Source organism: Chlorocebus sabaeus, chromosome 11 (assembly GCF_047675955.1).
Source record: "Chlorocebus sabaeus isolate Y175 chromosome 11, mChlSab1.0.hap1, whole genome shotgun sequence".
NCBI classification, from domain to species: Eukaryota; Metazoa; Chordata; class Mammalia; order Primates; family Cercopithecidae; genus Chlorocebus; species Chlorocebus sabaeus.
Window position 1 is genome coordinate 30,120,544 of NC_132914.1, and position 24,546 is coordinate 30,145,089.

The 24,546-nt window shown below is 33.5% G+C and overlaps 1 protein-coding gene across 2 annotated transcripts in view; it reads right to left on the reverse strand.

Moving 5' to 3' along the window:
- Positions 1 to 371: 371 nt before the first annotated feature.
- Positions 372 to 24,546, reverse strand: part of ERGIC2 (ERGIC and golgi 2) — a 40,225-nt gene continuing 16,050 nt past the window's right edge. For both annotated transcript variants that reach the window (XM_007968056.3, XM_037990225.2), the window contains 9 exons: positions 21,315 to 21,355; positions 17,283 to 17,384; positions 16,040 to 16,135; positions 9,624 to 9,679; positions 8,692 to 8,790; positions 5,088 to 5,185; positions 2,770 to 2,932; positions 1,364 to 1,446; positions 372 to 881 (listed from right to left, as the gene is read on the reverse strand). In XM_007968056.3, coding sequence (XP_007966247.1) covers positions 819 to 881; positions 1,364 to 1,446; positions 2,770 to 2,932; positions 5,088 to 5,185; positions 8,692 to 8,790; positions 9,624 to 9,679; positions 16,040 to 16,135; positions 17,283 to 17,384; positions 21,315 to 21,355 — 801 coding nt within the window. In that variant the 3' untranslated portion in view covers positions 372 to 818. The remainder of the gene's footprint in view (positions 882 to 1,363; positions 1,447 to 2,769; positions 2,933 to 5,087; positions 5,186 to 8,691; positions 8,791 to 9,623; positions 9,680 to 16,039; positions 16,136 to 17,282; positions 17,385 to 21,314; positions 21,356 to 24,546) is intronic.

A 24,546-nucleotide genomic window follows, 5' to 3' on the forward strand; every position in this document is an offset into this window, starting at 1 on the left:
TTATAACTCACCCTATGTCCCCCAAAATATACCAATAATATAATTAGATTAAAAACTTGGCATCTTTTTTTTAAAAAGTGCTTTCTTTCCCCTGTATAAGATTCTATATACTATTTGTGAATGATACCTTTGCTACATAACACCTGCATACCTGCCCCTGTGAGAATTTAGTCTTCTAAGAATCTATCTTCAACAGTTAAAGTCAATAATCAGAGTTCACAGAAGTTACTTTTTAAGACCAAATTATTGGATAATTGGTCTTGTTAATATGGCTTAACATTAATATGGCTATAACATAGGAACTAGTCCCTGTTTTTCTTTTTTTTTATTATTAAAAATGTGACCTGACCACAATTCTTTAAAGTCTAGACTGGTTTTCCATATGTTTTCCACATTTTATTCTGACATCATATCTTTTAAAAACAAAAAGATGCAAACATTTGCACTTCTCAATGTTTTTTTTTTCCCATAGATGTAGTTTCACTTATTTCCTTCAGGCTTTTTATCACCAAGAAGCAATGTCTGATACTGATACCACCCATTTGCTGTGAAAATATAAGAAGGTGTCATCTTCAAAGCAATACTCCAGTTGGGTTTCTTCACTGTTTAGCTGCATGATTTCTTCTAGGACATTTGTAACAGACACAACATATATAGAATTTCAGTTTGGGTTTTTTTTTCCTTTTTTTCTTTTTTAAAATAAGTATGTTTTCTGCTTATTTGTGTTTCCTTTTCTTTGAATATATTGCACAATATTTTATTATTAAAAAAGGTTTTATGTCTCAGGCAAAAAGTTTTTCTCCTTCACCCGGGAGGTGTTAATGTGTATTATTTTCTAAAAGAGGTAAGTGGTTGTCTGTGTGGCCATCCTCAAAAGGAACCTAAAGAGAAAAGGAGGGAAAAAAAGACCAAAGAATTAGTTTTATTCCTTATACTCTTTCCTCTAAACACAAGGTTTTATTTTGGGCAATCCTTTCCAGGAACGAAAAGCTACTATTCTCTCTCTCTCCATCTTTTTTGAGGCAGGGTCTGCTCTGTCACCCAGGCTGGAGTGCGGGGGTGCGAGCACAGCTCACTACAACCTCAACTTCCTGGGCTCAAGTGATCCTCCCACCTCAGCCTCCCACGTAGCTGGGACTACAGGCTTGCAGCACCTTGCCTAGCTGATTTTTTCTATCTTTTGTAGAAATGGGGCTCTCACTATGTTGCCTTGACTGGTCTCAAACTCCTGGACTCAAGCAATCCTCCCGCCTCGGCCTCCCAAAATCTTGAGATTTCAGGTGTGAGCCACCATGACCAGCCCATAGACTTAACAATGATTCTAAGATTTAGAGATCAGCACCATGTATACTATACCACTTACAGAATTGACAGGTTTATAGGATCCAAGTCTGAAACGACAGCAAATTATTTCAACTATAAATTTTCCAATTCCATGTAACATGCCTGTAATAAACAATAAGTTTATGCTTTTAATTATTTCCTAAACTGTTATTCAGGAATAAATAACTATAATGGAATAGATTATGGAAGAAAATAAAGCAGTTTGCATTATTCACTTCCATGGTTAAAAAATAATCAAGATAGATTTAAAAACAAATGGATTTCTTTTCAAAACCACAAGGCCACATAATTCATGATCTGAGCACAATCAATCTCAATCTTTTATTATTATTTTTTTTTTTGAGATGTCTCGCTCCATCACCCAGGCTGGAATGCAGTAGTACAATCTTGGCTCACTGCAACCTCCACCGCCCGGCTCAAGCAATTCTTGTGCTTCAGCCTCCCAAGTAGCTGGGATTACAGGCATGTGCTACCATGCCTGGCTAATTTTTTGTATTTTCAGTGGAGACAGGGTTTTGCCATGTTGGCCAGGCTGATCTGGAACTCCTGGTCTCAAGTTGATCTGTCAGCCTTGGTCTCCCAAAGTGTTGGGATTATAGGTGTGAGCCACTGAACCTGGCCTAAACACAATCTTTTCAAGGTTTTCCCAAACCAATACAATTTTGGTAAATAAATGATGTCAACAACACAAATTTAAATAGATTGAAATGAAGTACTAACAAAGAATTTCCAAAGAAAAGCTATTCATTCATTTAAAAACATGATTCTAAGTATAATAAACTACCCAGCTCCATCTAATACTGAATAAGGACTGAAGATGAAAATAGAATTGTTTCCTTTTCCTGTATTGTACTTAGCTCCCAATTTTCATCATTACAATTCAACAAATAATCTTAGCGAATTATTCCAGGATTCAGGACAAAAATCATAAACACATCACTGATTACAAATCTAGTTTCATGTATTGCATAATTCAAAGTACTGTAACATATGATTTTACATACTGTATAAAATGCCTTAAATGCCTTGTAGGCATTTTCATATTTAATTCTACAGCACACTTGCAAATTATATATTATTATTGCTACTTTTACTGATTAGAAAACCTCAAAAAAGGTAGGTGATCTATTCCAGGCTACCACCAAGTAAACGGCAGAACTTACATTCAATTCTAGTTCAATCTGATGTTAATACCCAGGATCTTTCTAATTCACCATTATATAATCTACCATACATCATTGAATACAATGAAATTAGTTATGTTTACTAGTTAGTCGATATAATTTTGGAGTTTTGTAATTAAAGAAAAAGCTACTTAAATACCAAAACATGAAAATCTGTTATACTTCTTGCCCCTTTGAGAAGAAGCAAGTTAAGTGTAAGCAACACTTTTAGAAATCAGACAAAAAGGAAATGGTTGTTAACCTGTTGTTGAAAAGATTCCTCCAACAATACCACAGAGTCTTACAAAAAACTGCCAGAATGGCATGTGCTCCTCAGTAACTGTCACCATAAGAGAACTGAGATCGTATTTCATAAATATCCCAGAGACTCCATGGCTGCCTGCAGCATGGTTAATGATACGCTCCTAAAAGGGACGCAAAAGGAAGGGGAGAAACAGGAGGAAGAAAGAAACAGAATTCATGTCATCTGGTTACTTACATACATTCAATATTAAGCCCTGCAGCCCTATTGTAAAAGAAGGACATCCACATTTCCTTATGAACTGTCCTACTAGACTAAGCTCTTCAGAGACAAATTATTTTGTATTCTTTGTGCAATTAGCTTTTGAAACTATCAAAAGAGCAGAATCATTCTTTTTTCCTCAAAAAGATCACCTTAGATACAAGTTTTCTACTGAGCTCAAGAGCTTACAAATACATGGCATGTTCCTCATGCTGTAACTAAACTGCAACCTTTAGGAATACAAATAATGAAGCTAACTACTACCAAGGGAAATTAAAACAGTTTTATGTAGGGCATTACAAAACCCTCTCCCTGTTACTAGCACAATACAACCTTATAAGCCAACTGATCAAGTTTCCAATAAAGTGACTATGTCTTAAAGCTCTAAAATGCTCAATACCAGGCTGAGTTATAAATATACTGTCACTACCTATAAGGGTAGAAACTGTTTTAGGGATCAGGGCATCTACCTAATGAACGACTAATAATGATTCACTTTGGGTTCCAGGACTAATTAATGTCAGCTCTCTCCCTCCCACCCCGTATTGTGTACTTTACCAAACCCAGTTACTCCATTCTTTTTTAAGTTAAAAAACTATTTCAGTCACCCTATCTATAAACACATCCTTCAACAATCAAATGCCCTGGGATTCTATTATATATATATATATTTTGGTTTTGTTATTTTAAAAATATATCCTGGAGCTATTTCGTATCACAGTATATAGAGATCTTTCTCATTTGATTTTTAACAATTGCATCTTCCTCCAGTGTGTAGATGTACCATTTGGGTTGTTTCCAACCTTTTACTATTACAGATAACAATGTAATGAATAGCCTGAAACACACATTTTTATATTTTTGCCCACTGTATCTTTGGAATAGATTTCTCGAAGTGCGATTGCTGAGTCAAAGAGTAAATGCATATGTCCTTTTGCAGGTGCTGCTAAACTACCTTCCACAAAGATTATGCCACTTTGCATCCCCATAGCACTGCATGTTTGCCTATTTTTCCCAAAGTCTTGTCAACTGTATGTATTGTCTTTCAGGTGTTTGCCAATCTTACAGGTGAGAAATGGAATCTCCCTACTCCTTAAAGAAATGTTGAAAAGCACAATATGTTCTTGTATAAACTTTACCTAGTTTCTTTGTGAGTGTATATACACACATACCTATACATATATATGCAGTTATATGAACTTGTACTTTCCCCATGCCAAGTGAAAAGCTATAGACACACGACACTTCAACCCTAAAAACTTCAATACCTAAGCTCATAAGAACAAAAAAAATTCCACAATTACTGACAGCATGGTCATCATGAGTTATAAGGCTAGTAAAAGAAAACACTGTATAAAGGAAAGCAAAAATTTTAAAGCACTTAAATTTTGCCTTAGAATTCTTTTGGATACAAATGTTTGAATACTCACCATTCAAACAGAAAAATAAGAAAACATGACCTCAAAGTAAATGAGAAATCTATTAAACTGTCCAATTCCAAACCTTTGCTCATCATTGTCAGTATTTATTTATGTGGCCATACCACTCTGAGCTAGTGGAATGTTCTTCATCACAATCAGATGAATACAAAGCATTAATTTAGGAAGGCAAACCCTCTAAATTTGCTATCTAATCCATGATAACCACATATGCCCAGAAAAGGTAGTACATTTTTAATAAATAAATAACATAGAATTCAAAGAATCTGCTGCCAGATCAAGAACTGCTTATATCAATTTATGAGAAAACACATTACAAAATTAAGACATTAAGAATAAAATAATTAAGGCCATCACAATTTAACAATTTTAAGTCTTAATGCAATAGAAAACATTTCAGATTTTTTAATATCTATTTTTATTGCTTTAGAATATAATAATATTCATTTCTGATATATTACTGATTTAAAATAAAATGTTAATTCATTTCAAAACTTCCACAGATTTTTAAATGAGGGAAGACAGCAAGTAAAACACCACCTTATTTTGTAGCCAGGAAACTTTAAAATGCTTTTTAAAGAAATCACCAACTTATTTTACCGGTTGGATTCAACTTACCCTTTCTGTCACAGAAAATTGATGGGTGTCTGCTGATATTTTATATGTATGTAGTTTTGTTGGCACAACTGTAATAAAATACTGGAACATCTGGTTGTCTAGAATATTTAAAAAAAAAAAAAAAACTTATCAATTCAGTAGCAACAAACTACTGCCAAATAGATTCTTCTATTAAATACATTTAACCTGAAATTTAGCTAGATGTGGTGGCTCACACCTGTTATCTCAGCACTTTGGGAGGCTAAGGAAGGAGGATTGCTTGAGTCTGGGACTTCAAGACCAGTCTGGTCAAGATAGCTAGACCCTGTCTCTATAAAAAATTTAAAAATTAGCTGGGCATACTGGTATGTACCTGTGGGTCCCAGCTATTCAGGAGGCTGAGGTAGGAGGATCATATGAGCCCAGGAAGTCAAGGCTGCAGTGAGCCATGACTGTGCTACTGCACTCCAGCCTGGGCGACAGAGCAAGAACCTGTCTCAAACAAATAAAAAATAAAAACATTTAATCTGAAATGTAATGTTACACATAACTTAACGTCTAACAAAAAAGAAATTTTAAAGAAAGAACCAATGAAAGCAACATATTTATACTCAGTAAAACAAATTCTCAGTAAGCGTAAGATGGGCAACACAGATGTTTAAGAAAAATGAACTGGTGACTTAGTTAAATATTCCTTATAATCATTATTATCCTTTTATCAAATATGAAAAAGTAGCTTTTTTTTTTTTTTTTGAGATAGGGTCTTGCTCCGTCATCCAGGCTGGAGTGCAGTGGCACAATCATGGCTTACTGCAGCCTCGACTTCCTGGGCTCCAGCAATCTTCCCACCTCAGCCTCCTGCGTAGCTGGGACTACAATGCACACCACCAAGCCCAACTAATTTTTTTTTTCGTTTTTAGTAGAGACACGGTTTTGCCGTGTTGCCCAGGCTGGTCTCAAATTCCTCCTGTTCAAGTGATCCTCCTGCCTCGGCCTCCCAAAGCGCTGGGATTATAGGTGTGAGTCACTGCGCCTGGTCAGCATTTCTTTACAGTACAGAAACTAAGAATAAAATAAAATTATAAGAGAATAACCATCACAAGACACATTTTCAGTTTCTACTAATATCTTAAGATATACACTACACTAAAATCAAATTAGCTAGCCTTTGAATAAATACAAGGAACTGATATCACAGTAGGAAGAAAACTTAAGAAACTACTCAATGATGGCCTGGGGTTACTGTGTAATCAAAAGGATCATTTTTATGTAGTCATTAGGCATTTCTAAGTTTGACACAAGTTTTAAATAGCAGTATATTGCCAATTACTAATTAACTGCCAACAATTACCCATTCACATAATATAAAACACGTTAATTCTCTAGGTCTAGAGAATTCTCTGGAAAAATTATAATTAGATACATCTATCCATAGGTTCAACTAGATAAGCAAGTAAATGTTTTTATTATCCTTTTGTTAGAGATGAAGCAACTCAAGTAGAAGGATGTTAAGAAACAGGCCAAAGTCCAAGTTATTAAGTGGCAGAGTGAGAACTTGAATCCAGGCGGTTTCACTCAAGGGGAGCATGGTTTTAAATTTAAGCAGATAAAATTATCCCAGATTTAAATAGAAGCTTGTACCCCTGTGTACATAAAAGATAAAAGCTTTGACCTTCCTCTCCACTTCCCTCTCACTCATGGAAGGAATGATTCATCTGCAGAAAGTAATCATGTGTGGCTAAGCCACTCAACTAGATAGTATAGGCATTCTCTCTTTTAAACAGCTCTGTCTTTAAGACATACATATCCACCTCTCTACCATTAGGAAAGTGAGCCATCCCTGCCATTTGAGAAGCTGGCAGAGTAGGAGGAGTATGAAGTTAGGTTAACTAGTTTGTGGCAGCAAATATAGATTGTTTTATTTCTGTCAGCTTCGTTAATAATAAAACTGCCTGCAATGCTCTCAAAAAGATCATCACTTGGCTCACTTACTCACTTCACTCAAGTTTTTTTTCAAATACCACAGCCTCTTCCATGCCCTTTCTTGTATCATAGGCAATCTCCTTTATTTTGTTCAGAGCCATTTGCCCTAACACTTATTACCTAAAGATCTAATTCCCTACATGAATGTGTGCTCTATGAGGGGCAGGGACTACGTCTATCTTGTTTATCCAAATCTGCACTGCATTAAAGATGTTAATTGTTAAGTAACCCCTGCAATACTTCTGGAGAACATCAGGAAAGGGATAGGTACCTGACACAGCAGATATGTAATGGTGATGTTTTTCTTTTTGGAAAAAGAGGCCGAATGAAACATATATTATGGAGGAGAAAAGTACACAAACTGCTTTAAAGCTTTGAATAACCTGATGATACTCACCTAACAGCATTTCAGAATATGACTCTAAATACCACTTAGTTTCTCTGAATTTATAAAGAAGTGCACTTAAAAACAGCATTTTGAAAATTAACTTGTTTATATTTAGAAGAGCTTCTGTACAAAAATTTGTAGTTCATTTTAACATCTTGAAACAAAGCATCGACCAGTATGTTTCCAAATGAGCATCTCTCAGGTAACATGCAATTCATTTCAGAGGAGAATTAACATATGCTTAGATTACAGATTAGATTATACTAACTAAAGCTTATAAATCTCAAAATGTTTCCATCCACACATTTCTAAATTTAGTACACTCAGCTTTCCTGAAGGGAAACATTCCCACATGAACATAAAATATTCAGGAATGTAAATCAGTATTCTAAATTCTAAATATCTTTAATATGTGATTATAACACTGCTAAAAAGTAAAGAATATGAATAAATCTAAATAGAATACTAATAAATCTACTTAATAAAAAACTAAATCCTTAATTATAATTTTACAAAGGACAGAATTCCTACTAGCTGAAAAAGCTTCAGAAGTCCTTTAAATGTCCAATAGCTGGAACATGGTATATAACATGACTATTTTAGAAAGAGGCAATCAAAAACCTGCAGAAAACATGAAAACAGACAACTTTCTAAAAAACTAAGAAAATTATCTTTCCATATTTGGATAGATTTGATTCTTTAAATGGAGCAGAAGGTTAAAAGAACATTTTTAAAAGGTTATCTGTGCTACGATGTACTCCTTCTATGTTAATAACCAAACCATTCCAGGATAACTAGGTTTCTGGTGTTTGTAAAATTCTCCAGAGAGGTTTCTAAAATGATACATATGCATTTTAAAACTTTGAACCTATATTATACAACGAAGAAAATTCTTCTCATAATGTTGAACCTTTCTTTCGTTCTTATTCTTTCTTTGGTGAATACAAAAAAGTGCAGTTATGCCCTATTAACGTATTAACTTTTCATCTATTTCTACTGATTATATTGAACTCCTTCTGCCTTTTAACTACTTCATCTTTTAACTTGAATTTCTTTATTCTGTTCTATGGCTCATATTTGAATATTCAAATTTCATCCACTACTAGGACAAATTCTCTCCACACACATCTCACTCACCAACCACTTAAAGATTATCTTTACACAGTAGTTAGGAAGACATTAAAAATGATTAATATTCAGGTTATAAGCAAAATTTTCTACATGAAAAATCCAACAGTAATATTAAATACTTACGATCTATAGCAATTTTTTCAGTTCCATCTAAAGGATTAATAATTGCTGGAACAAGCTCTCCAAAAGACAAATGATCTATTCTATGAGAAAAGTTGTAAGCTAAAAGGCAAAAAATAAAAACAACTTAGCAGAGAAATTATATTATTCGAAATTACATGTTACAGACTGGTTTACATCCTTATCTATTCTCAAATGAAACTGCTTAAAATCTACAAGGATAATAATACAGTATTTTAAGCCACATTACTTTGAGAAAAATAAATGTAAACACATGCAAATTAAATGTATAAAATAAATTCGGACAAAATGCTACACCTCAAATTTTGTAATTATATAAAATTTAACGTCTAGCAAATATTACTATAATAATGAAAGCCAAAAATATACATCTTTCCTTTTCCAAATCATCATATAGTAACAGGGCTGTATTGTTAGAATTGGAATGATGTCCATGTAGCCATATAATAAAACTGATCAGATTATTTTTAATACACACTATTGCTTAATGTGCCCAAACTAATTTTTTGTGGAATCCAATACTTGTTTTGTCTTCTAAAGCAGACTTTAAAAACTTAAGTCTTATGACAATCATACCAAACTAACCTGAATACTTTATACGTATCTATATATTCATATTTCAATTTGCAAATTGAAATAAACTGCAAACATATTCTTTTCATTATCCCTAAAAATTAGCAGAAATGTGTCAAAGTTATAGAAAGTACACTAGACTTTCCTCCCTAACCTCAGCAACTCTGAGCCATGACAAAATACAAATGCAGATTAAAGTAAATCAATTTAAAAATTTATTTTTTCCTTTGGATGAATATGTTTTCAAAACAGCTCACTTTCAACTACACTGCATCTGCACTTTAAAAAGTAATATTTTTTTCAAGTACGTCTTTACTGGAAAAAAGTCAGAAACTGCTTACATTCATGGTTGACAAGTGCTGCCAAATGTGCATGACCACGAGGATGTGGAATTGCCCTAAAAGGAGAAAAAAAAATATTAAAGTAATACCATTTATATATATAATTAGTTAAGATTAGTTATATATAAAATTAGTTAAGATCAGAATATATATATAATTAGTTCCCTAAGTTATATAATTTTTCTTAGTACAAAATAACATAAGAATGTATTTGGCCTATGACAGAGCAGACAAGTCTACTCATCTCAGCAATGCAATAAACTGCTGGAGGTTAGCAAACACTTTTGGTAAAGAGTCAGATAGTAAATACTTTAGGCTTTGTGGACCAAGATGCAAAATCAAGTATATTATGTAGTTACATAACGAGAAAAAGCAAATTTTCACAAACTTTTCATTGATATAATAGTAATGAGTCCTTTTTTTTTGTAATACAACTGTTTTGCAGGGAGATTACACTTTGTTTAATTGGGGTTTGGAATGTTTCCTGTTTTCAAAACTGACCATAAATCTTTATCTGATGATGATGATCTATAATGACATTTTAAGTATTTCATTTTTGAAAAATTAATCCACGAGTATGAGCTGAGCATATTCATTGCTTGAAAGACATTTACAGAATGCCAGTAGATTTTTCTCCTAACACTTATTTACCTATAAACATGTTATTATATTGCAGATTAATAACTTCCAATCTAAATTAAAGCATAATTTCCTCAACTGCGCAGTTAAATGAATTTGAAACATGGAAATTTCCTTTGTATTTGCATCAATGTCTGAAGTTCTGGAACTACAGTTTGAAAAGTCAGAAAATATATTCAAGTATGAGAATGAGTCTAGATTCTTGCTTTAACTTTTGACAGCAAACGCTATCAAGGCATGAAAAGTAAAAGAAACCACTCAAAATCACTAGTCACTGAAACAACTTTACTACAATATAAATTTCACAAAAATTGGTTTTGCCTTATACTTTTAGGCTAAATTCATTAAACATTATTAAGTCTGCATGAAACTTAATTTCCAAAAATATTCCTTGCTCAGTAATTGTAACTGATGGAAGTTTTCTCATTCAGAAAAAATCCAATCTTGGCACTGAGCTCAAAAAATGTACTGCTAAGCCATCAAACTGCTACGTAGTAGGGCGAGATGGAATATTTAGTTTTTATACCTGACCAAAAAAAAACCACGGAAATGTCAATATTTAGGTCCAGGAGAGCAAATGAAGTTTACCATTGACACACCAGTTTAAAATACATCATCAATTCAAATATTTTCTGCAAAGTACTACTGATGATACAATGGATAACAACAGGCATTAAACACTACATTTTCACAAGGTTTGAAAGGCATCCAAGTAGGCCTTTTTCTGCTCCACACACCACCATCAGTTATAATACATTTGTAACATACACCAACCAGATTCCACTTTAGGATGTACTGAATTTGTGTTCTCTCAACTTCTATGAAAATATTCTTGCCTATAGTTTTTGTTGCAAGCAGGTGATTCACAGATACTAATTCTTCAATCACTTCAAATTCAGCATTGGTTCCTCGATTAAACAATAAGCAGTTCTAGTAACATCTGCCCACTGATCAAGAATTTAGGAACTACTCAAAATCTCCTGGTTTGTTTTTGAACTGGCTATTAGATACTGCTCTCAATGTCCTCATCTACTGGAACACTTTTCTTGAAGAAGGCTAGTCATCTAATTGTCTAAAGCAAATTTATTTTCTCTGGAGTCATTTCTTTAGCTTTGGCAGTCAAACATTGCTTCACAGACTTATCAATGGTTGGATGACTTTCCTTACTTGCTAAACAATGAGGCACTTAAAGATTACAGCTTCATTTTCACTTTTTACAAAATGCTAGTGTTTGGATATTCCATTTTTAATTTTCTAATTTTTCTGACCATTGCTTTTTTACAGGTTGGTAACACTGTGATGAATGATCAGTCTGGCACCATCAACATATACTGTATTCTTTTCAGCACAATTAGTGTCATTGCTTAATACGCACGATGTTCTGCAGCCAGATTTGATCAAATAATCCAAAGTCCACTGTGCTTTAAAAATGCAACATTTGAAGTCATATTTCTTTTTTTTTAAACATAGTAATACAATAAATAAATAAAATGCTGCAGGACAGGAATACACACAGCACTTTCAATGCTGTCAAATTATAACTGCATCACTGCAATTCACAGTATACCAAAGTACAAAGTAATCAGAGAGTCATATGCAGTCTCTGCCAGAATTACTCAACTGTGTTACTGGAATACAAAAGCAGCCATATATATAAACAAATGAGCACGGCTATACGGCAATAAAACTTTATTTCTGGACACAAATTTAACTTGCATGTATTTCTCATGTATTATATTACTCCCCTTCTGATTTATTTTCAAATATTTAAAAATATAAAAACCATGGCTGGGCAAGGTGGCTCACACCTGTAATCCCCAGGTCTTTGGGAGGCCAAGGCAAATGGATCACTTGAGGTCAGGAGTTTGAGACCAGCCTGGCCAACATGGTGAAACCCTGTCTCTGCTAAAAATACTAAAATTACGGGCGTGGTGGGGGGGCTACCTGTAATCCCAGCTACTCAGGAGGCTGAGGCAGGAGAATCACTTGAATCTGGGAGGCAGAGATTGCAGTGAGCCCAGATCATGTCACTGCACTCCAGCCTGAGCAACAGAGTGAGACTCTGTCTCAAAAAAAACCAAACAAATAAATAAATAAAATTTAAAAAATAAAAATTTGAAAGCCTTTCTCAGCTCATGAACCATACAAAAACAGGTAGTAGGCTGGATTTGGAATATAAGCTGTAGTTTGCCTACCCCTGCAGTAAACCTCTGTTCTGTCATACACTGTTATCTTTCAAATTTAACCTGTTCTTTTAACATCTTTATACTTCTACAAATAAGTATTATCCTTCCCTGTTCCTGGTTAAAAAAAAATTAAAAAATCACCTTGAAGATCTCCATTACCACAATCCTGCTTTACCCAGTTGCCAATTCTAGCAATTAACTAAAAAACTGAAAACAGAAACTCTCCATAAAAGAGCCTTCTTTCTTTATTTATTAACAATTAACTGTCACCATTGTCAAGTTTCAGAATACGCTGTAGTAGGTCTAAACATTGTTTAATTTGTTCTATGTGTTACCTAGCAAAACACCAGGCACTTTAAAAAAGGCAATACAATGATTAGGGAAAAGTATTAACTGACATTCAACACAAAGTATACTAAAACCCTGCTCAATAAAGCATTTCCTGATGCACTGGAATGATTGGTAGTTTGGTCTCGTAAATTCTTCTGGGTTCAGTCAAGTATATTACCTCAAGCTTAGTACTAAAAAGAAAGTCTACTGTCATAAATACTGTCATAAGTCCACTCATATTGTCAGCCTAACAGCGTTCCTACTATTATTTTCAAACAAACAAATTTAGAGTTTTTCTGAATAACCAGATTACAATACTACAAATTGAATATCCCTTATGTAAAATGCTTGGGATCAGAAGTTTCAAATTTTAGATTTTAGAATATGTACATTTTATTTGCCAGGAAGGCCTCCCTAATCTGAAATCTGAAACACTCTTAAGCATTTCCTTTCAGCATTGTGTTAACAATGCTCAAATTTGGAGCATTCTGAATTTCAGATGTTCAGATAACGGATGCTCAACCTATACATTTTACTTCAATGACCTCTCTCACCACCCAGGATTTTACTCTGAGAGGAATAGAGAGCTGTTTTAAATAATATTTCCTTTTTGTTGTTGTTGTTGACAGGTGTATTCATTTTATGAAATAACAGCATATGTGAGCATCTTCTTCAAAAAATTAAATTTAAAAATCAAATTAAATCACCCTAGTACAGATGACTGAAGCTATCTGACACTTGTTAAAACTCTGCATAGGGAGGATGGATATTCAGAATTTACCTGTTTCTTTTCTGGAATATTTTCTACCCTATCAGACAAGAATCTAGCCTGCATGACTTTCAGTGCTGGAAAAGTTGTTCTGAAAATTAGTGGGGGGTGAAGAGAGGCATTTTGAGTCGTCAGAATTATTGGGAAGTGGTTGCTATTGGGATTTACTGGACAACAGCCACAGAAACAGGGCATCCTACAATGAAATTGACAGTCTCATTCAAAAAAGAATCATCCCAGGTTTTGCCTGAGTTTCAAATGCTCTAAGAGATACTCATCTACATGAAAAGTCTATTATAATAATCTGAGTCTAGAACTGAACTCCATTTAACTATATAAAGTACCTGTTGTTGTTCTGATATACACTAAATCTCCCAGAAAACTAAGGGAAGCTTATATTGTTTTGTTTAATATTACAAAGAGGTATTCCTATTTCTGAATATCATCTCATCAATGGAAATGTCATTCATGGTATTTGAGTAGCCAATACATCTGTTTCAGTTTGCATTTGTAGTTATTATATATTTAAAAATTCTACATATAAGTGGTAAGCATCTGCCTACTTCATTATGTCTTCTAGTGTATTCACACTCAAGCATACTGAAATACAAATTATGCTACAAATTATGCTCCTTTTATTACTCTTTTATATTACAGTTGAGATTGACATTGGGTCTAAGAGGTAATATGAGACCTTGAAAAAGATCAATATTGAACTTGACAAATATAATACTAAAAAATTAGGAGTGGGTTTACAGGATATCCCTGAGATGACAAGATACGAACCAAATGCTTTTCCATTTGGCCTCTCTGATAGTATGAGTTACCACCTGTGAAGGAAAGTAAAATTGTGACAAGACCAAAAACAAATTTTAAAAAGGGACATAATATAGAGTCTGATATAATATTTGTTAAAATTTCCCTCTTTGAGTTGGTGTTGGACTAAAATATGGTTTGTATCCAAAGGTGCAATAAAATCTTCTAAATTTCTTTAAGCTACGATTTCAAGACATTCCAAGGTTCCCAGCAACAGGCTGGGTTGGAGATGGGTAATGGTAACAAAACAACAAAACATACATTTCAAGAGATAACGAAGAAAAAAATAAATGTTTGATCTGAGTATTGTAAATACTGAAATACTTTTTCATAGAAATCTAATGTTATCTCTCTATATATATTTTAAAATTTCCAGCCATGCTCTTTCCTGCTGTATGCCCTTCCCTCCTTTATATATTAAATTCCTCCTCTTCTCCTAGTGTTCAAAGGTTTTCCTCAATAAGGGCTCAACTGACTTGCAACGTAAGTTTAATATCTTGTTAAATAGTCTCTTATCAGCCATACTTCTCCTTTACAGCCTCGATACAACTATCATTAAATAATTATTAACGTATTCACTGCTTAAAGTGTGGATTTTCTTATAGAATGTCAGGCCTATTTAAAATAACAAGTCATATTTATACTGTACAGTTTGGAATAAAATAAATTAAAAAGGGCAAAAACCTTTTATTTTTTTCTTCACTGTTTATCCTTAGTTTCTAGCATGGTACTTTGCACATAGCAAGTACTCAAAAAATGTCTTGTACAATAAAGAATTGTTCAGTTCAGCTCTCTATATGGGAGGGAAAGACGAATGGATCTATTTATTCACTCAAAAATTTAACAAGTGTTTATGACAATTTCTGTGCTGGGTGCTGCTAATATTTTTTCTTAACTTTTACCTAATTTAACTTTATATTCTAGACACTGCTAATTTCTAACTCTATCAAAACACTTGTCTAGGATTAGTCAGGAATTACATTTTGATGAGGACCACCAAAACATTAAGACAAAAACCTAATACCATATCAAAAAAAAAAAAAAATGAACAAATTAATGAAATGTCTAGGTAAGAGCTCTCTGGCTACTAAAACCTGGCAAGTAGAAGGTTGTAACTGATATTTACCTACGGTTCAATTACTTTAATACACAACACATGACATGACTGCTTTACTTTTGTTTTGAAGTAGTTTTTAAAGTTAGTAGTTTTCTCTATCCTGAGACTGAAGCCCCAGACAACAATCTCAAGACATTAAAAATACATATACATGGTATTTTAAGCAATTCTTTAGTAGTTAGCTATATGTTATTTTTTTTTATTTTTTTTTTGATACAGAGTTTCACTCATGGCCCAGGCTGTAGTGCAGTGGCATGATCTCGCCTCATTGCAACCTCTGCCTCCTGGGTTCAAGCAATTCTCCTGCCTCAGCCTCTCAAGTATCTGGGATTACAGGCGCCCGCCATCACGCCCAGTTAATTTTTTGTATTTTTAGTAGAGATGAGGTTTTGACATGTTGGGAAGGCAGGTCTTGAACTCCTGACCTCAGGTGATCCACCCGCCTCGGCCTCCCAAAGTGCTAGGATTACAGGCGTGAGCCATCCTGCCTGGCCAGATTTTACTTTTAACCAAGCTCCAATTTTGTTTAAAGTATTTTCAGTAAGTGAAAAGAACATACTTGCCCACTGTTATGTGAAAATTCCCTGCTACTTTATTGACATATAGATGGCCATGAATTCTGCATGCATCTGGAGACTGTGATGAATCATCTTCTCTGTTAAAATAAGATATATTATTTAAAGCACATTCAACATAGTTACCATTTTATGATGAGAAAAATGTGTATAGAAAAAAAAATCCCTAAAGATCATTTTTTAGGTAATATTCTAAATGTTAAAAATAGAATAGCAGTTTCCTGAAGTCTAGACATTTATAAAAATTACACATCTATAAAATGGGAAAAAAATACTTATTTAATATCTGTTACATTTACATAAATTTGAAATTCCATGGTTCTTCAACTCTAACCAGAGGACTAAGTCCAGTGACAGAAGACTAAAACAAAAGAATTAGTCCAAAAAGACCTATTTTCTTCATTTTTTTCTGGTACTGTAGCAGGGAGAGGGAGGGAGGGCAGAAATATGATTGAGGTAAAGGAAAGGTATGCCACCTAAGTTCAAAGAGACAATGACATTTTCTTCGTAAGCAAATGTAAAATCTTGCACATTTTTATTATATTTATGATTATAGCATTTCCAAATATCCACTAATCTTTTTTTTTTTTTTTTCTTTTGAGACAGAGTCTTGCTCTGTTACCCAGGCTGGAGTGCAGTGGTACAATCTGACTCACTGTAACCTCTACCTCCTGGGGTCAAGTTATTCTCCTGCCTCAGCCTCCTGAGTAGCTGTGACTACGTACATGCACCCACCAGGCCCGGCTAATTTTTTTGTACTTTTAGTAGGGATGGAGTTTCACCACATTGGTCAGGCTGGTCTTGAACTCCTGACCTCAAATGGTCCGCTTGCCTTGGCCTCCCAAAGTGCTGGGATTACAAACGTGAGCCACTGTTCCCAGCCTCTAATCTTTAAAATACAAAAACGTGAAATAAAATTTCTAACCAAAGCTTATGGATCCTCAAAATAGTAAATGAAACTAATTTTTCTTAAAACTCAATATAATTTTATATGGAGGTATACCATGCATAAAAAAGAAAATTAAATGCAAATAAATATTTGTGATAATTCTGATCAAAATCACAGCCTATAAATTTAAGAGCAAAAGGTGTCTTTATAGTAAAGAATGATTCTATTTTCCCTTCTTAAGAAAAATAAGATTCAGAAAACTAAATCAACACTTTAGTTTTAACTATGTCAAAGTAAATTCATAATACACAGTTGCACATTTAAAATACAGATCTCACCTTGGTGGAAGAGCTGTTGATGCACTTTTAAAAGCACTTTTAAATATCACATCTTGAAGTGAATGCTCTTCTTGTAGCCTACTCTGAATCAGCTGCAGCATCCTAAATAAGAAACAAGCAATAGTTTAGAACTACAGAAAGGTACACAAAGAGAGCTGACACTTATTCAAAAATGACAATGTTTAGCTGACTTAGCTAAACCATACGTTTATTATTACAGGATTTCATATTCTAAAATAACATACCAAGTTTTCTTTGGTCATTTCCTTGAAAGCAAATGAGGCAGGGCGGCTAGAGGTCTAATAGCTGAGCTCCATAAGCCTGTTTGATCCCATCAGTAATGGATGTGCAGTCAGGACCACCAAAGTAGGGCTTCTACTCACTTAAGTATCTAAATTAATCTTTCATGCATACATGCACAATTACAAAATTCTTTTCTTTGTCAGACACTGAACGAAATAGTATAGATACAAAGAGTAAGACAAATAAGGGACTACACAATAGACTTGATGGACTTGAAGTGGTACGTTACTCGGCATAAACTCATACCACAAGTATCTCATTTTCATTACAAGAATTTCTCTCTCTACAATACTTCTACCATTGAGCTGTGTTAACTCCTACAATTTTCAGCAATAACTTTGTGTCATTAGATGTAGTACTATTTTATCTCTTTTAATTCTATTTCTTTAAATAACTAATATTCCAAGTCATCTGTAGTAAAGTTCAAACTTGGTAAGTACAAAAATTATACACAGTGGGAAGGGAAGAATAAACAAGCGGAGCACAGAAAATTCTAATAGCAGTGAAATCATTCTGTATGGCAGTATGGTAGATACATGTCATTATGCATTTGTCAGAACTCACAGAATGTACATTCAACACCAAGAGTGAACTCTAATGTAAACTATGGTGATGATGTGTCAACATAGGTTCACTGATTATAATAACTATATCCAACCTGATGCAAGATGTTGATAATGGAGGAACCCATAGGGGGATGGGTATACGAGAACACTACTTTCTGCTCAATTTTGCTGTGAGTCTAACTACTCTAAAAGAAAAATACATACATGTAACTTGGAAAAAAGTTATAAACATAGGTACTCACAAAAAGAAAGCAATTGTAAATCTCATAATACTTTACCATCCCACCATAATGATAAAAAAAGCACTTTCCAGATGTGCAAGCAGAAGATTAAAAACTTACACATCATCTATCTAGAAAATTAGTAAAACAGGCCTATTTAAAATAACAAGTTATATTAATATTGTATAGTTTGGAATAAAATAAATCTGAAATCTAGACATAAAAAAGTAGAAACCAGAAAGGTTCTGTCCAGGGTTTGAAATTTACAGTTAAAGAGAGATTAACTGTGATCCTAAATATTTTAGGAAAGTATTATAGAACATCAATTGAGAGAAAATTTAAATCTCTTAGAAAATTCCAGAAGTAAAGAACATTTTGGTACGCACATTAGTTAGGAAGATATAAACCTTGGGTATCTCTAGGCCATTCAAGAGCTATTCAATAATTTTAGAATCAGAATGTGATAATCTAGGATGCTCCAAGAAGCCAGATCCCATCCTCAGATTCAGACATCTGAAGACTTAAAATCTTTGGATCCAATGCCAGCAGAAATGGAAATCTTCACATTTTTTTGTGTGTCTTGTATATTGAGAGTTCAACTTTTGAAGCACGGCAGTGATCAAGGAGTTTGATGACAACAAACTATACATACGTGTATATGTATGTATGTATGTATTATGTGTGTTTATGAAAAAAATTTCTGCCTTCACTGTGTCAATAAATATCCCAAGCCTATATTCCACACATGAAGGTATGCAGAGAATACTATGATGGCAAATTTATATCACCTTAAGAGTAGAAATACAATCTCTTCTCCCACTTACTACTAGTTTCGAGCATTGAAAAAAAATTCTAAATGAAAGGAGAAATCTCACTTTAATGTTTCTGGATCAAAGTAAAGTATTTCATCTGTGGATGGCTTTCTACTAAAAATTCTAAGAGCCCAGAGACAGCTAACATTCAGTGCTTTTGTTCACCGACATTCGATTTCAACTTTCATATAAAAACTCCCTCAAGTGGTGAAACTGGAAATTAAAAGAGAAAGACCCTTGGAATATACTTAGGGACTTGGAAAAAAAAAAAAATGGGTAAAGAAAAAAATTTTGGAATAATCTTAAACTATATAAAGCCTTTATAAGTGCAAGACATAACCTAGAAAATAAAAAGCAATATATGGGGGATGGGAGACAGAAGCACTTATAACAAAGAACTATTTTCTTTAATTTAAAAATAATTCTTACAAAAAAACTAACCAAGCAAAATAGGCATATAGGCAAACATTTTCACAAAAAAAAAAAATACAAATGAGGAAAAAAACCCCACAAAGACAGTCAATTGATTCATAAAGAAATGTTAATTAATAAAAGCATAGTACCAATTTTCACCCATCAATCTGGCATATATTTTTAAAAATTCTAGGTATTCTCATTGTTGGTGAGGTTGTACAGAAACAAGTACTCTAGCCTTTTGGAGTATAACTGAAATAATAATTTGGGAGGACACAGGCACTATCAAAATGTTAAATATCCTCAGAGGAAGAAATTCTATTTCTAGAAATACACAAACACACAAACATATACACAATTAGGTTCAAGAATGTTCACTTAGTATTGTTTTTAATATTAGAATTCTGAAAGCAATCTAAATACCCATCAATAAGGATCCAATTAAATAAACTACAATCTATCCATAAAATAGACCATTATATATACAGAAATGAGTCCAAAATATCATGTTAGGTATAAAAAAGCAACTTAATTCTGTATGTATATTTCCATATATAAATAATTACATGTTTTTATATGTAACACATTATAAAATATATAAATATATTATAAAATATATAATGAACATATAAACTTATATATTATAAAATATATAATATACTCATATATATCAGAACTATATAGAATTATATACTATATACTATATAGATTATATGTAAGAATTATCATAATTTTGTATATATACACAGAAATATATATAATATACATATTATATACATACACACAAAATGTCTGTCTAGAAGGCTACCCAAGAAACTTATTACTGGTTATTACTGCTAATCAGTGGCATTAGTTTGCAGAAAGAGAAGGGGGCTTTTACATTTACTTTGTATCTAGGTGCCCAATCTTCTGGCTTCCCTGGGCCACATTGTAAGAATAATTATCTTGGGCCACACATAAAACACATTAACTATAGCTGATGAGTTTAAAAAAAAAAAAAAAAAAAAAAAAAAATCACAAAAAACTCGTAATTTTTTCAGAAAGTTTACAAATTTGTGGCCGGGCACAGTGGCTCATGCCTGTAATCCCAGCCCTCTGGGAGGCCGAAGTGGGCGGATCACTTCAGTTCCGGAGTTCAAGACCAGCCTAGTCAACATGGTGAAACCGTATCTCTCCTGAAAACACAAAAAATTAGCTGGGCATGGTGGTGTGTGCCTGTAGTGTGCGCCAGCTACTAACGAGGCTGAGGCAGGAGAATCGCTTCAACCTGTGACGCGGGGGTTGCAGTGAGCCAAGATTGCGCCACTGTACTCCAGCCTGGGCGACAGAGTGAGACTGTCTCAAAAAAAAAAAAAGTTGTTAAGCTACATTCAAAGCCTTCCTGTAGGGCCGCAGGCTGGACAATCTTGCTTTACATCATTTCTATTCAAATTGAATTTTTAAAATGATCATATATTACTTTTGTAATCAAAAAAATGTTGATATCATTTTAAATAAAAACTAAAACTTATGAATCAAAGTTTACCAGAAAAAAGATTATGCATGACTTTAAGATCTGACGGTTTTTGAAACTGTAAAGATTATATTATATACTAAATTCTGCTAATAATTCATCCAAAGAAATTCCTAGAGAAATGCGTTAGTCCATAAATAGTTTACAATAGACAAAATATGACTTAGATTTCTATGGAGCACAATACTTTGTTCTCTTATTACCTCTGCCACTCTTTCTGCTGTGGTGAAAGATCAAATACTGCCTGAAATGAAAGAAAACATAATCACTAGCACTGTCAAATTATATTGGCTTTTATACTACAATTTTAAAATTTGTTCTTTGAGCAAGAAACATAAACTCAGAGTGTTGTTAAAAACAAGTATTCATGGTTTACATTCAACTTCTACTAAGTCAAATTAAAATTTCAATGTGCTATCTTTACTGAAAAATAGCATAAAGAAATTTTACAAATCACAAATATTTTCCTGTTACAGTTATCGACATTTACAGGAATATATGCAAGTTGACAATTTATCACATGTACAAAATGGTATCTTAGGGCTTAAAATCATTTAAATGATGCTAGTATGAAATTCACAAGTATTGGGGTAGAAAATGACATACAGAGTTATATTCAAGCATCCAAAGTCCAAATTCTTGCTGGTAAAATACCATAATAAAATCAACAATTTTTGAAATGAGTTCAAAAATAGCACAGTAATTCCCAAATGCATTGATCAACAAAGAACTACTTAAGAAATTTTATCTAGGTATGATCAAAGTCAGACTTAGCTACTTGTAGAGTCAGAGAAAAATATGCAAACTTCTCATAGTAGCTATATCCACAATTTAATTTTGCAACAATAATCCACTTTTTGGCCAGGCATGGTGGCTCTCACACCTGTAATCCTAGCACTTTGAGAGGCCAATATGGGCGGATTGCCTGAGCTCAGGAGTTCGAGACCAGCTGGGGCAACAAGGTGAATCCCTGTCTCTACTAAAAAAAAAAATCAGCGAGTGGTGGGCTCCTGTAATCCCAGCTACTTAAGAGGCTGAGGCACAAGAACCGCTTGAACCCAGGAGGCGGAGGCTGCAGTGAGCAGAGATTCTGCCAATGCACTCAGTCTGGGCAACAAAGTGAAACTCCGTTTCAAAAAAAAAAAAAAAAATCCACTTTTCTAGTCCTAGTTCACAGCACTACTTCTGTGACTTTTAAATTTAATTTTGTCAATCTGGAACCTGCCTCTCCCATAACTGTGAGCCTCATGTCTAAGTTTTATACAACCATATGCTCCAAGTTAAATTGTCCCAATCTTTCTGATGTTTCCTTTGATTGTACCTCCTGATGAATTTGCCTAAAGCATGCTACCAAACCTTTTTCACATTACAGCACACAAGGAAAATGCTAACATCTATAAAACACACCAATAAGGCTGTTTGCAGTTACTCTCCAGCTAATGTATAAATAAAATCATTGACAGTGGGGACTCTATGATTCTTCCTTTGAATTCTATAACCTTCTTTGTACAATGTTTACTTAGCACAAAGGTATAAAGAAACTACTTTGCTAGGCCCCATGCTAATTCATTTTCTCACTTAACCTTCCTAACAACCTGGCGAATTTGTTACTCCTCTTCCCTTTTTACACAGGAGGAAGCAGGAGCTCAAAAAGTTACAAACTTTCCAAAATCACAGAGAGTAAGTAACAACCAATACACAAATTCAGCTCTATCAGATTCCTTACTTTCTCACCTTTAAAAAATTTTTCTTGTCTTTAAATAGTAACTAAATGCAATAGAAATAGTAGAATAGTAACTATTATAGCACATTGTATGATCATGGCTTGTAAACTAGTAAAGTTATCAGGGCTAGGTTTTTAATATTCAGAATGCATATTAAAATAATGAATGAAAAAATATTTAAGTTAAAATTACATTTTTAATAATTTTATATTAAAAATAATTCTTAAATACTTTTATATAAATTAGGACAAAGGAATGAATAGTTTCCTAAAACCATTGTTAAACACTTTAAATATTACTGATGAAAAGTATACAATTAAACAATTAGAAGTTCTTAACTTTCTCATTAAGATACAACTTTTAATTATAACAATTTAAATAAAATCTTCCTGCTCCATAAACTACTGGAAGAGATGGCGGAAACTGTTTACAATGAAAACAGTCAACAATACTGTCCCAACTGCATAATTCTAACATATCACTATTGCCTAAAACCTGCAAAGCATTTTATAATACATTTTTGAGAACTACAAAGAAGAATGAAATTAATGATTCTCAAAAGCTTAAAATCCAGCTAGAAAAGACAAGAGGTGTAGGGGGAAAAAAAAAGATAAAATCAGGCATCTCATAAATGTCAAAAAAAAAAAAAAAAAAAGAGAGTGACCACAACAGTTAGAATATAGACAGAATGCTTTAACAGTGTAAGTGACTTTTAGAGGATACATTCAAGATTATAATACATAAACATGTAATTCTCAGTGTCCAAAAGAAACATAAAAATGAGGATGCAATCTTTATTATCATCTTAAATAATTTAAAATTAACATTCATATGTTGGAAACTTTCATGAATTTATACAAGACCACATACAAACGAAACCAAATTGAGAAAGAGCCCAAAACAAGTTTATTTCATAGGATAGAAAAACCCATGTGAAAGGGATTTTCCCAGTTCAGAGCAACAGAGAAAATGGGTAATAAAAGATAACAGCAGAAAGATACAGGCAGCCATGCTATAATCCATAAAACATACCTACATATTCTTGCCGTAAAATAAATCTCAAAAAGTCCCTCCTCAACAGAATGGAGAATCCAGAAATTAAGCTGCACACCTACAGCCATTTGATCTTTGACAAAATCAACAAAAACAAGCAATGGGGAAAGGACTCCCTATTCAATCAATGGTACTGGGAGAACTGGCTAGCCATACGCAGAAGAATGAAACTGGGCCTAGATCTTTCACCATATACAAAAATTAACTCAAGATGGGTAAAGATTTAAATGACCTTAAACTATAAGAATCCTAGAAGAAAACACAGGAAACACCATTGTGGGCATCAGTCTTGGAAAATAATTCATGACTATGTCCCCACAAGCAATTGCAACAAAAACAAAAATTGAAAAGTGGGAGCTAATTAAACCAAAGAGCACAGAAAACAAAACAAAAACTACCAACAGAGTAAACAGACCACCTACAGAATGGGAGAAAATAGTCGCAAACTTTGCATCTGATAAAGGTCTAATATCCAGACTCTATAAGGAACTTAAATAACTGAACAAGCAAAAAACAAATAACCCCATTAAACAGTGGGCAAAGGGCATGAACATACACTTCTCAAAAGATATACAAGTGGCCAACAAACATGAAGAAATGCTCCATGAGAAATGCAAATCAAAACCACAATGAGAGGCCATCTCACATCAGTCAGAAT